The sequence below is a fragment of the Macrotis lagotis genome, chromosome 4 (genome assembly GCF_037893015.1).
Source record: "Macrotis lagotis isolate mMagLag1 chromosome 4, bilby.v1.9.chrom.fasta, whole genome shotgun sequence".
Classification (NCBI taxonomy): Eukaryota; Metazoa; Chordata; class Mammalia; order Peramelemorphia; family Peramelidae; genus Macrotis; species Macrotis lagotis.
The window spans coordinates 199,468,534-199,481,415 of record NC_133661.1 but is presented as its reverse complement, the minus strand read 5'-3'; the positions used below and the strand labels follow the sequence as shown (position 1 = coordinate 199,481,415).

The following is a 12,882-nucleotide window of genomic DNA, read 5'->3' as shown; positions in this document are numbered from 1 at the left end:
TTGTTATTTAGGTAGAGCTAGTTTTTGTAAGCTTTATTTAGGACTGAGAGAACTCAGAATCCCTCTTTCTGAACCTCAATAGGAATATAAGACACTACAGGTTTAAAGAGTTTTTTAATTAATAAGAGCATTTTAATGGATTTTTGTAGGGTTTGTCCCCAAAATTTCTTCATATATTGGAACTAGGACTGGGCAGTCTATGTCTTTCTCCCTTTCTTGGAGAGTGGGAGAGGTATGAATTATTTTCACCTTTTATCAATATTTCAACAAAGTTTAGTTGTTAATTTAAAGGTTAACTAATGAAAAAAAGTCTGGAGTTGAAATAAATTATACAGCTTAGACAATAAAAATAAGCCATTGGTTGTGACTAATGATTTTTTGTGGTAATTGAGAAATTTAGTTCCCATTGTAGAAATATGGAGACTTGAAAACTGAGCAAGTTAAAAAAGAAAATCTGAAAAAATAAGAAGATAAGAGGTATATGGAGAGGTTGTTTTGCTTAATTGAATTAAGTAGAAGAAGGGGAAAGCAAGACTGTTCTAAGTTGTTTTTTCTCAAGTTTTGCTAATCTATAAAGTGGTATAAAGTCTACCTCCAGGAGTTTTGGGAGAACATTGTGAAATGCCTAGCATAAATTTGATAATTCATTGTATTAGAACTAGCATTAGAAAAACAAAGTTTTTTGGATTCTGTTAACTTATAGATTCAGTTGTTAAAAGACTGATGTTAATATGTTTGAAAACTATTTAGAAATATAAAAGAAAATGGTAATAATTGATTGTAGATTTGGTATATCAAGGATTCCTTTACATATCCTAATCTTTGAAAAACAGAGTCCTAAGGGTTTTACAGCCCTGTTAACAGTTTAAGTGCATAAATTTTACTTGAAAACTAAAAGTTTCAAAGAGGAAAGTTTCAATTTATATTTCTCCTCATTATATACCACACTGCCCTAAGAATTACGAATCCTTATATAGCCTGTTGTAAATGAAGCTAGAGAAGCATCTAATAGTTGTACCCCAGGCAGCCACATAGCACAGAGCACTAGTCTAGGAATCTAGATGAATTACCTTTAGACTTCAAATCAGATCTCAGACATTTACTGTTGTTTGCCTCAGTTTCTTCATTTGTAAAATGATCTAGAGAAGAAAATAGCAAATGACTCCAGTATCTTTGCCAAGAAACCTAAAGTGCTTGACACAACTGAAAAAACAACAAAAAACAGCTGAACAACATAAAATTTGTGCTCTCCCTTCTTTCAGGGGCATTTGTAAGAGCACTCTTATTTGTGGAGGACTTCTTACTTGGCCTTGCCCATATCATATATTAAATACTATATAAATGTTGATTATTGCTATTCTTGGTGCTTATTCTGCTTTAGATATGGCTATTATCTTATGTATTCTGTATACCTTATGTATTTCCTAAGATCCTTTCAAATCGGGAATCATTGTACTAACTCTCTTTGTGTTTTGTGAAAATTCTCAAATATTTCAACCTGAGGAAAAAGGGTCATACCCTATTAGAATTTGACCTGATTCTTTAGAGCCCTTTTGCCTACTGAAACAAATAAACAAACAAAAAACCCCCCAAAGCCCTCCAAAACCCTATCAATCATCCACTAATAATATTAGAGTGTGAAACTTATAATGACTTATAATATTTGTGATTTATAATATTTAGCCCAACATATTTTGAGCTAATCTAACTATAACAGTTGTGAAACTAAACTGGTAGAACTTTATTTGTATTTCCTAGTACTTGTAAATATAAAAGTAATTGCATGCTTATACTGAGAAATATGATAACATCACAACTGTGAGATTTATAATAATGATTTCATAAATTTTTTCATTGTTTGATAAAATATTTGAGAATTGCTATTTGGAATGGTTATAAACTTTTATTAGCTTTGCTGTTGATATTATATAAAATTCTATAATGCTTAAATATGCAAGATTTCAGAGGTGGAAGAAATAACTTCACATCTGACTTGAATAGGAAAGTTTAAAAATTGCTTACATTAAGAAAGAAGTTCCAGGCAAAGAACTGGAAATTGCAGGGATGAATACAAATTCAGCATATTCTTTTTTTTTAATTTTTAAAATTTTTAATTTTTATTTAAGGCAATAGGGTTAAGTGACTCACCCAATACAACTAGGTAATTATTAAGTGTCTGAGTCCAGATTTGAACGTAGGTACTACTGACTCTAGGGCTGGTGCTCCATTCACTCTGCTGCCTTGCTGACCCCAAATTCAACATATTCTTTATGGTGACTCCCTAATTGTGGTTTGAGTATTTTTATAAAACTTGAAATATTCTAAGAAGTTTTGAGTTAATATTTTTTAGAATTTTTTTTAAGGAAATTAAGATCATTTACCTACCCTGAGAATGACAGATTTGTTGTTTTACAGCTAGGATATGAAGATTATCTCACTGATTATAAAGAGGCATGTTTTGGGGAGAGAGGGAAAGTGTCAGTAAATTTACAAAAGAAAAATTTAGATCTGAAACTTAGAAACTGCCTGCCTATTATTAACTCTTTTCTTATTCATGGAAAAGAGAAAAGGTTTGTACATGTCAGAAACAGCCAAAAGGAAGTTTTGATTGGAATGTTTATTTAAATAAGTAGTTTTACAAACTAAAGTTATATACTAATTAGTTTAAAAATAACTTTTTAAACTGGTGTGTATCTTGAAATTAGAAATTTTGCTGTAAATTGTATGAGATATCTATCCTTTTTTATAATATGTTATGAGTGGAATATTCCATCTTAGGAGTTAGTATTTCTGGTGAAGTCCTCTCAGGGTTAAAAATCATTAAAACAAAGACAGACTATTACACTTAGACTATTCTTAGAAGAGGGAGAGAGGCCTTGCATTCCCAGTCAGACAGTCTCCTGATTCTGTTAGGGAGTGAAATAGTGGGATACTTCCAGAGAAGAGACCTTTTAGCCGCCTGTTTGATAATGGACTGAGAGACAGTAGCCTGTCTTGTCTTGTTTGATAAGTGCTTAAACTAAGAAGACCTTGCATACTCAGACATTAATTCATTTAACAGAGGGTCATTAGAAATCTTCTGATACCCTTGTCATCTGGATTGGGGAGGTAATATTTTATGAAAACCTTTTATTCTTTTCTTTGTTTCTGGGTAGATTTTTTGCATAAAGATTGTAACTCTGAAACTTTAACCAATCAGGCTGGAAGAGATGGGGCTAGGGAGGCGGGAATTGTGCTAGGTCATACATATAATCTTGTTAACTGTCACCTGGGGCAACTCCTTGATCTTCACTACCTTTGTGAGACTTGGGGGGGGGGGGGGTGCCCTTTTCTTGAGAAAAGCCAAAATAAACTTTCCTTTTTGCTCAGTGGAGTCTATATTTTTTTAAGTGGATTCTTATCTCACACAATTATATTCAATTTGAATTTTAAGAACTCCATTGCTTTCTCCATATAAAAGAGAAAATTAAGGGAGTAAGAGGAATAAAGCCCAAGTCTTCCTGAACATTTCCAGATGGAAGAGTTGTGATAGCTTGTGAAAAATCATTCCACTCAGGTTCATAACTGAGTGATGAGACTTGGAAGAGATTGGAAAAATTATGAAAAAATTTAATAATTATTTTGAGAAAAGATACAAGAAAGACCTTGTGGACTCCCCTTATTTGTAAACATGTCAGTTTTCTTGAAATCATCTGTTTGAGCAAGGTTATTAGCCATTTGAAAGAACTTATTTGAGATATGGAAATACTGTTTATTACTGAGGATTGTTACTCAGAATTTTCAAGCTTATATATTTATAAAACATGGAAATGATTTCTAATAAATGGTCTTCATACCAGGATGAGTTTAAACTTGAAGAAGAAAAAAAGGTGTGTGTTAAGTGAAATTTTTTGTTTAAGTTCTAGTAAACATTTACTGCCTATTTCAACACTGTGAGAGTAGTAATAACTGTATCCAGCCCTAAAGTTTTGATTACTGAAATTTACTATATTTGAGGCAAAATCTCATGGGACTGTAATTGACATTTTTCTGAGTTTTTTTCTGAGTAGTCTAATGGATCATTAAGTCAGTAATCTATCATTTGAGAGAAATGCCATAAGATACTCAGAGGGAGTATGATCCTGAACTGTGACAGGTAGATGTTCATTTTCTGGGAAAAGACTGATGGGACAACTTTGGCATAGCCAAAGGTAGGAACCTCCTGACTCACTTTCCCCACTGTGTTACACTGATACCTTGATACACATCATAAATTTGTTTGGGAATTCTTGACAAGTGATGAAACCAATTAATGAATGAATTTTTCTCATAAGAAATAGTGTAATTATAAATAATTCATTAAAGTATCACAGAACTTTCACATTTTACTGGGCTAATATTAAGTAATGAAGTTGTAGATATATGGATAAAAGGAACAATTTCATAAAAATAAAATTAAAATTTAACTTCACCTGTCCTGAGATAAGTTCCTGGCATAATGGCTTGTTATTTGTCCTTTGCTCTCTAAGAGGATCTTGATATCAAGGAGTGATGCCATGACATGCAGTTGAGTTGGATTTAATGAAAGGGGTGCTTTGCAAAGTTACCAACCTGGGGGTGGCTAGGTGGTGTAGTGGATAAAGCACCGGCCCTGGAGTCAGGAGTACCTGGGTTCAAATCCGGTCTCAGACACTTAATAATTACCTAGCTGTGTGGCCTTGGGCAAGCCACTTAACCCTGTTTGCCTTACCAAAAAAACCCAAAGTTACCAACCTGGTCAGATAGACATCAGGGCAACTGGAGATGGCCTTATGTGCAGAGGCAAAACCGAAACCAAAGTTACCAACCTGGTCAGATAGACATCAGGGCAACTGGAGATGGCCTTATGTGCAGAGGCAAAACCCAGTCTCTGATTAAGGTGAGGGAAGAGAAATATGAGGCAAAGAGGCCAAGAAGATCCACTTTTGCTTAAACTGGGAGGGCAATACTTTTAGAGCTTCTCAGAGATTAAGGCAAATAATAAAGTAAGAAGGCAAAGAATAACCTCTTCTATAGTATTAAAAAACAATCTGGGAAAAGGAAGTCCTCAAGGTTTATGACCAAAACAGAAACAATTGTTACTTACCTTCACTCCAAACTAGTCAAGGTCTAAACAATGAGCTAGTGGCTTATCCTGAGGTTCTGCACTGTTCTGAGCTATTGTAAGATGGTAATTGATCTCTCTTTCATAGAGAGAGTCATGGAGGAGCTAGTAACAAGTGAAGAAGCATTTTCTCTTGCAGGGCATCACTCGTACAAGTCCTAGCAAGTGCAATGAATCTCGAGCAAGTGTGGAGTGCTGAAACATTTTCAAAATGAGAGAGTAATGGGCTTGATGAGTTATGAAGCCCACCAGAATTGTGGTGTTACTGTATTTCATTTTGAACAATAATGTCTCCCACCTAGTTCATCCTGAGTGGCTATAAGGTCGAATAGTTACTGCATGATTGGTTGTCAACTATAGCTTCCACCTGAAATCAAATAGAACTAAGTAAACTTTATTCTGGCATCAATATATTGAGTTAATCTGTGCCCTTAGGTTTAGGCTGGGGACCAGTTTTGATGCTATTACAATCATGCCCCTGCTTTTTCCATTTATAGCAAATTACTATAATTGGGAAGTGGTCAGTAAAAGATAGGAGTATAGTACAACTATTTAAGATCTTAATGTTTTCAATCTTAATGTGTAGTCCTTTCATTTCCCAGATAATAAAGTAAATTAATGCTTGGGCTTGTCATTTGCCCACAAATACTTAGAAAGTCATTTAAGTCCCTGAAGTATTTCATTCAGAATGTTATGGAAATAACTGGATAAAGGTAAAAAAAACTTATGAAACAAAGATATGAATCTATTAATTTATGAAGGTAAAGTCAGAAACCTCTTCTGTTTCATTTTGAGAAAAAGAATTTCATTTCAGGTTCATCTAGGTGATGCAGTTGATAGAATATTGACTCTGGAGTCAGGAGGAACTGAGTTTAAATCTGGCCTCAGACACTTAATAATTATTTGTGTGATCTTGGATTAACTTACCTTCATTGCCTAGCCAAATAAAAATTCATTGCAATCGGTCATCTTATTTGAGAGTATTTTTTGCATAATATCTATTCCAGTTGAATATGTTTTATTACAAACAGCTCATTTGATCTACTCTATTCTGGGAATACAATTGGGAATTAAGTGTATTTGTAAAGTTAGCCTCTTGTAAGTAAATTCATTTGTGTAAGCATCTGCCTGCAAAGAATATTGTTACCCATGTTTTTATGTAGTATTGAATTCTTTTTTTATGAAATTGAAATTTTTGCTTTTTTTAAAGAAAGATTTTATTTATTTTGAGTTTTACAAATTTTCCCCTATTTTTTGCTTCCCTCCCCCCACAGAAGTCAGTCTGTTAGTCTTTACATTGTTTCTATGGTATAGTATTGAGTTCCTAATAGCATTTTATCCTCCTAAAAATTTGGAATGAGGGGGCGGCTAGGTGCAGTGGATAGAGCACCAGCCCTGGAGTCAGGAGTATTTGAGTTCAAATCCGGCCTCAGACACTTAATAATTACCTAGCCGTGTGACCCTGTGCAAGACACTTAACCCCATTGCCTTACAAAAACCAAAAAAAGAAAAAAAAATAAAATAAAAGTTATAATGAACTAAAATGTAAAATTATGAGAAAGCAACAAGATCAGACAGTCCTATATATCAAATGTAAATGATTCTAAAGGGTTATGTAAAAACTTAAATTGTGAACTATGTGTCCCTAATTTAGTGTTCTTATTGCTCCATTATTTATAAAATTAGAACCACAAAGTTTAAGCTGGTTTTCACCACATAAATTAGTTATTGGAGAAGTTAAATTTGAGACACTATACTAAATTGTATTTATTTCCCTTTTCAGAACTAGTCCATGGCTTTAATTATTCTTGCTATGGCTTATATAATGATTAATCATTCTTGTCTTCAGATTGACCAGTCAGAGAAAATTGTGACAAGCTCCTATTGTGGAAAGATGGAAATTGAGAAAAATCAAATGATCCTGATTACATTTTATGATTGATTCTATTCTGTATCACCCCTAATTGTATTTAGATCTCTTTTGTAAAAGATTTCAATGGAAACTTCTAAGGTATCTCTATAAATAATTTGAAAACAGAGAAATAAATCTACTGAAGTAGTCTCCTGTATAGCTTCCTTGAGAACAAGACCTATCCTAAAATGCCTCAGAGAAGATGGTTCTAGAGATATTAGACATGGAACATCTGGGATACAAGATGATACTTGCTGACAGTGAGAGTGGGTTACTAAAATGTCAGGAGACTTGTTGTTAATGTTAATGGTCATTATTAAATTACTTTGGTTATTTGTTTTACTGTATCTGTATTCTAAGTTCTGTCATTTATCTTGGTGTCATATGAAAATTTTAATTGATCTATATTTTAATGGGTCAAGGTTTTTGTATTTTGCACCAAGTTATATATTGATACCAAGTCACAATTTGAAATCCAAGTCACAGGCAAAAATGGTTCTAAACAGTTAAAAAACACAGATGAGGTGCTATACGACTTTATATTGTAAAATCTTATTCAGAAAGAGTAGTCTTCTTTTTCTTTTTTTTTTTTTTGGCAAGGCAATGGGGTTAAGTGACTTGCCCAGGGTCACACGGCTAGGTAATTATTAAGTGTCTGAGGCCGAATTTGAACTCAGGTCCTCCTGACTCCAAGACCAGAACTCTGCTATGCCACCTAGCTGCCCCAAGAGTTGTCTTCCTTTAGCTTTAGTCTTTGTTTTGGATTGACACAGTTTATATGGTAGTAACTGTTTAATAAATTTTTATTGACGTATGACCAGAAGAGTTATCTTACCACTGGAAACATCTAAATTAGCACTATCAAATAACATTACTTTTGAGAGAATATGACTTGAAGACTTCAATTTTTATATCTTAATAATATTTTATTTATTTTCCAATTATATATGTATATATACACATATATATGGTTTTCAACATTGATTTTTCTAAGATTTTGAAATCCAAATTTTTCTTACTCTTTTCTTCCCCCCCTCCAAGACAAGAAATCTGATTTAGGTTATTTATGTAAAATCATATTAAAAATATTTTCACATTAATGATATTGTGAAAGAGAATCAGAACAAAAGAAAAACCATAGGAAAGAAAACAAATTATAGAAATGAAAATAGTATGCTTTGATATACATTTAAACTCCACAGTTCTTCCTCAGGATGTGAATAGCATTTTTTTGGTTTTGTTTTGTTTTTAGTTTTTTTGCAAGGCAAATGGGGTTAAGTGGCTTGCCCAAAGCCACACAGCTAGGTAATTATTAAGTGTCTGAAGTCAGATTTAAACCCAGGTACTCCTGACTCCAGGGCTGGTGCTCTGAATAGCTTCCCCTGAATAGCATTTTTTATCACAAGTTTTTTAGAATTGGAAGACTTCAATTTGTTAATGATGATAAGGGCAATACATTTTATTTCTATTGATTAGGTTGTATTGATTTTGTGGATTATTTTTTTTTCAGAAAAGGAACTGTAAGTAAGAATTTAGAGATGAAGAAAAACTTACTGTTGGAGAGTAATGAAGCTTATCAAAGAAAGAAGTGATAGGAGAAGCTGGATTATTGTATACTTTTTTTTCTTGCTTTAGAATAATATATGGGAATTTGCTTCCCTCTTTTATATATAATTAATTTTGTCTTTGGCAGGGAACTGTTCTTAATGATAACACACAAATGAAAGTGACTCCAGGGGATAAATTGCTTCGACACATCAAAGAACAACGGGAAGAAAAAAGTCGGCTTAAAGAAATTGATCAGCAACTGAGAGAATTGGAGGAAGATAATGTAAGTTTATATTTTAAACTTTCAAATTTGAATTATGATCAATTAGGTTTCAAAGAAGGTTTCAGAATTCTGTTTATACTTTGTGATGTATCAAATTAGCCAGGAAAATTAACATGGAATTTAAAAATAAGAATTTGAATAAAATTAGAGATTTAATTCAGTCATAGGGATCTCAAATCCCTCTTTCCTTGGCACACAAAGTATTCTGGGAGCAGCTAGAAGCATCCCTCCATTTATTAGTAGTATTAGGAAGCTGACTCAGAGAATATAAAAACTGGCCTAGCTGTTCTAGGATAAAGTAAAGGATAAAGGGACAGGTTAGAAGAAAGTAGATTGCTTTGTCAGCACAGTCTCTTGATCAAATAGGAAGTGTTGATGGGGTAGGTGACACATTGCCCAGATAGTGGAGGAGAGAGGATACAAATTGAATTGAGCCATCGTATATCTAATTGGAGAGAAATATGCTTATGATGGCTAAGGGGAGAAAGTGCATGTGATCTGTGAGAGACAACTTACTATGTTGGTCCTTCAGTAATGGGGACCAATGTACAAAAGAAAACTAGAATAATGGTGGTGCTTTTTTTTTTAATTCTTAGCACAACCAGAGTGCTCACATGGATTACTTTTTGAGCACTTTTCACTTGGGAATGGGAGCAATCATAATCAGCTAGAGAATGAGGAGAAAAGCAGAATTTCAGAGTCAGCAAAGATGGCCTTTGATAAGCCAATCACCACTGAGTGGAACTCAGGAGGGCTGTAGAAATCCTACAGATGAAATGACTGGTAGCTGGGGAAAGCTGTAGGTATAGAAAGTTGTGGCAGATGACAAGGGGAAGTTATAGGGAGCAATGATTTATGAAATCTTCCAAGATTAGCAGACCCCCAAACTTCCAGAAACAGTTTATGGTGTGCTTTCAGAGAGAGAGAGAACTGACATGGAGGAAACCATTTCCCCCAACTAGAGTTCTATCTAATGAGATGCCGAAGTCACTGACTATTCAAAGTTCTTCTGTGAGTTTATTGCTACTTTCAATGGATTAGAATGTATATTTTGTATAATTCCATTTACCGGAAAAGTAAAATTATTCATATTTTAAGTCTCATGGTGCTGTAGGGTTACAAGAGGAGGTCTGGTCACTATTCCTTTGAGATGTCAGATACTGAAGTTCCTAGAGCATCTGAAAAGGGACTAAGAGGCAGAGAGATGAGAAAACTCCAAAGTTTCCCACACTCCATGTGATACTAAGGAATTTCTCACACAAAGTTTCAATCCATAACTGGACATAGAGTTACATTGTAATTTTTTTGAGCCATATGAAATGTGAAAAATTAAATTACCTTACAGATGAGGAGATCAAAATAATCCATATAGTCATATGAAAAACTGCTCTAAATCATTACTTTATTAGAGAAATGCAAATTAAAGTATCTCTGAGATACCACCTCACGCCTCTCAGACTGGCCAATATGACCAGAAAGGACAATGATCAATGTTGGAAGGGATGAGGGAAATCTGGGACACTAATACATTGTTGGTGGAGCTGTGAACTCATCCAGTCTTTCTAGAGAGCAATTTTGAATTAAGCCCAAAGGGCAACAAAAATGTGTATACCCTTTGATCTAGAAATACCACTACTGGGTCTTGTCCTTTCTGGTCATTGTCCTTTCTGGTCATATTGGCCAGTCTGACAGGCGTGAGGTGGTACCTCAGAGAAGCTTTAATTTGCATTTCTCTAATAAAGTAATGATTTAGAGCAGTTTTTCATATGACTATATGGATTATTTTGATCTCCTCATCTGTAAATTGCCTTTGTATATCCTTTGACCATTTGTCAACTGGGGAATGCCTTTTTTTAAAAATATGACTCAGTTCTCTGTGTATTAGAAATGAGTCCTTTGTCAGAAACATTAGTTGCAAAGATTGTTTCCCAGTTTTCTACATTTCTTTTGATCTTGGTTGCAGTGGTTTTATCTGTGCAAAAGCTTTTTAATTTAATGTAATCGAAATCATCTAGATTTTTTTATTGATGTTCTCCATCTCTTCCTTAGTCATAAACTGCTTCCCTTTCCATAGATATGACAGGTAAACTAGTCCTTGATATTCTAATTTGCTTAAAAAATTCTTTTTTTATGTCTAAATCCCATATCCATTTGGAGATTATCTTGGTAAAGGGTGTGAGGTGTTGGTCTAATCTAAGTTTCTTCCATACTAACTTCCAATTTTCCCAGCAGTTTTTATCAAAGAGAGAGTTTTTATCCCAATAGCTGGACTCTTTGGGTTTATCAAACAGCAGATTACTATAATCATTCCCTGCAATTGCACCTAGTCTATTCCACTGGTCCACCACTCCATTTCTTAGCCAATACCAATTAGTTTTGATGACTGATGCTTTATAATATAATTTTAGATTGGGTAGGGCTAAGCCCCCTTCTTTTGCACTTTTTTTTTATTAAATCCCTGGAAATTCTTGACTTTTTATTTCTCCATATGAATTTACTTACAACTTTTTTCTAACTCATTAAAGTAATTTTTTGGAATTTTTATTGGTAGGGCACTAAACAGGTAGTTTAGTTTTGGTAGAATTGTCATTTTTATTATATTAGCTCTACCTACCCATGAGCAGTTGATATTTGTCCAGTTATTTAAATTTGATTTAATTTGTGTGAGAAGTGTTTTATAATTGTTTTCAAAAAGTTTCTGAGCCTGCCTTGGCAAATAGACTCCCAGGTATTTTATATTGCCTGAGGTTACTTTGAATGGGATTTCTTTTTCTAGCTCTTCCTGCTGTATCTTGCTAGTCATGTATATAGAAAAGCTGAGGATTTATGAGGATTTATTTTATATCCTGCAACTTTGCTAAAATTGCTAATTTTTTCTAGTAGTTTTTTGGATGAATTCTTGGGATTCTCTAGATATGCCGTCATGTCATCTGCAAAGAGTGAGAATTTTGTCTCTTCCCAATTTTAATTCCTTTAAATTTCTTTTTCTTCTCTAATTGCTGAAGCTGACATTTCTAATAAGATATTGAATAGTATTCATGATAATGGGCATCCTTCTTTCAATCCTGATCTTATTGGGAATGCTTCTAGCCTCTCCCCATTGAATATAATGCTTGTTGATGGTTTCAGATAGATACTGCTAATTATTCTAAGGAACAGTCCATTTATTCCTACACTCTCTAGTGGTTTTGATAGGAATGGGTGCTGTATTTTGTCAAAAGCTTTTTCAGCATCTATTACTATGATCATATGATTTCTGATAGGTTTGTTGTTGATATAATTGATTATACTAACAGTTTTCCTAATATTGAATCAACCCTGCATTCCTGGGATAAATCCTACTTGATCATAATGTGTTATCCCAGTGATAGCTTGTGATAAGATTTTATTTAAGATTTTTGCATCTATATTCATCATGGAGATAGGTCTATAATTTTCTTTCTCTGTTTTAACTCTTCCTGGTTTAGGTATCAGCACCATATTGGTTTCATAGAAAGAGTTATGCAGAGTTCCATCTTACCCTATTTTTCCAAAGAGTTTATATAGGGGCGGCTAGGTTGCACAGTGGATAGAGCACCAGCCCTGGAGTCAGGAGTACCTGAGTTCAAATCCAACCTCAGACACTTAATAATTGCTTAGTTGTGTGGCCATGGGCAAGCCACTTAACCCCATTGCCTTGCAAAAACTTAAAAAAAGAGTTTATATAAAATTGGAGCCAATTGTTTCTGAAATGTTTAGTAGAATTCACAAGTGAATCCATCAGACCCTGGAGATTTTTTCTTAGGTAGTCAATGATGGCTTGTTGAATTTCTTTTCTGAGATAGGGATTGTTTAGGTATTTAATCTCCTCTTTATTTAACCTGGGCGACTTATATTTTTGTAAATATTCATCCATTTCACTTAGATTGTCAAATTTATTGGCATAGAGTTGGGTAAAATAATTTCAAGTTATTGCTTTAATTTCCTCCTCATTGGTGGTGAGTTCTCCTTTTCCATTTATGATACTAGCAATTTGGT

At 33.8% G+C, this 12,882-nt stretch overlaps 1 protein-coding gene across 7 annotated transcripts in view; it reads left to right on the top strand.

Annotated features, from left to right (window-relative positions):
- Positions 1-12,882, top strand: part of FSIP1 (fibrous sheath interacting protein 1) — a 322,107-nt gene that overhangs the window by 109,684 nt on the left and 199,541 nt on the right. For all 7 annotated transcript variants that reach the window (XM_074235080.1, XM_074235081.1, XM_074235082.1 and 4 more), the window contains one exon: positions 8,728-8,865. In XM_074235080.1, coding sequence (XP_074091181.1) covers positions 8,728-8,865 — 138 coding nt within the window. The remainder of the gene's footprint in view (positions 1-8,727; positions 8,866-12,882) is intronic.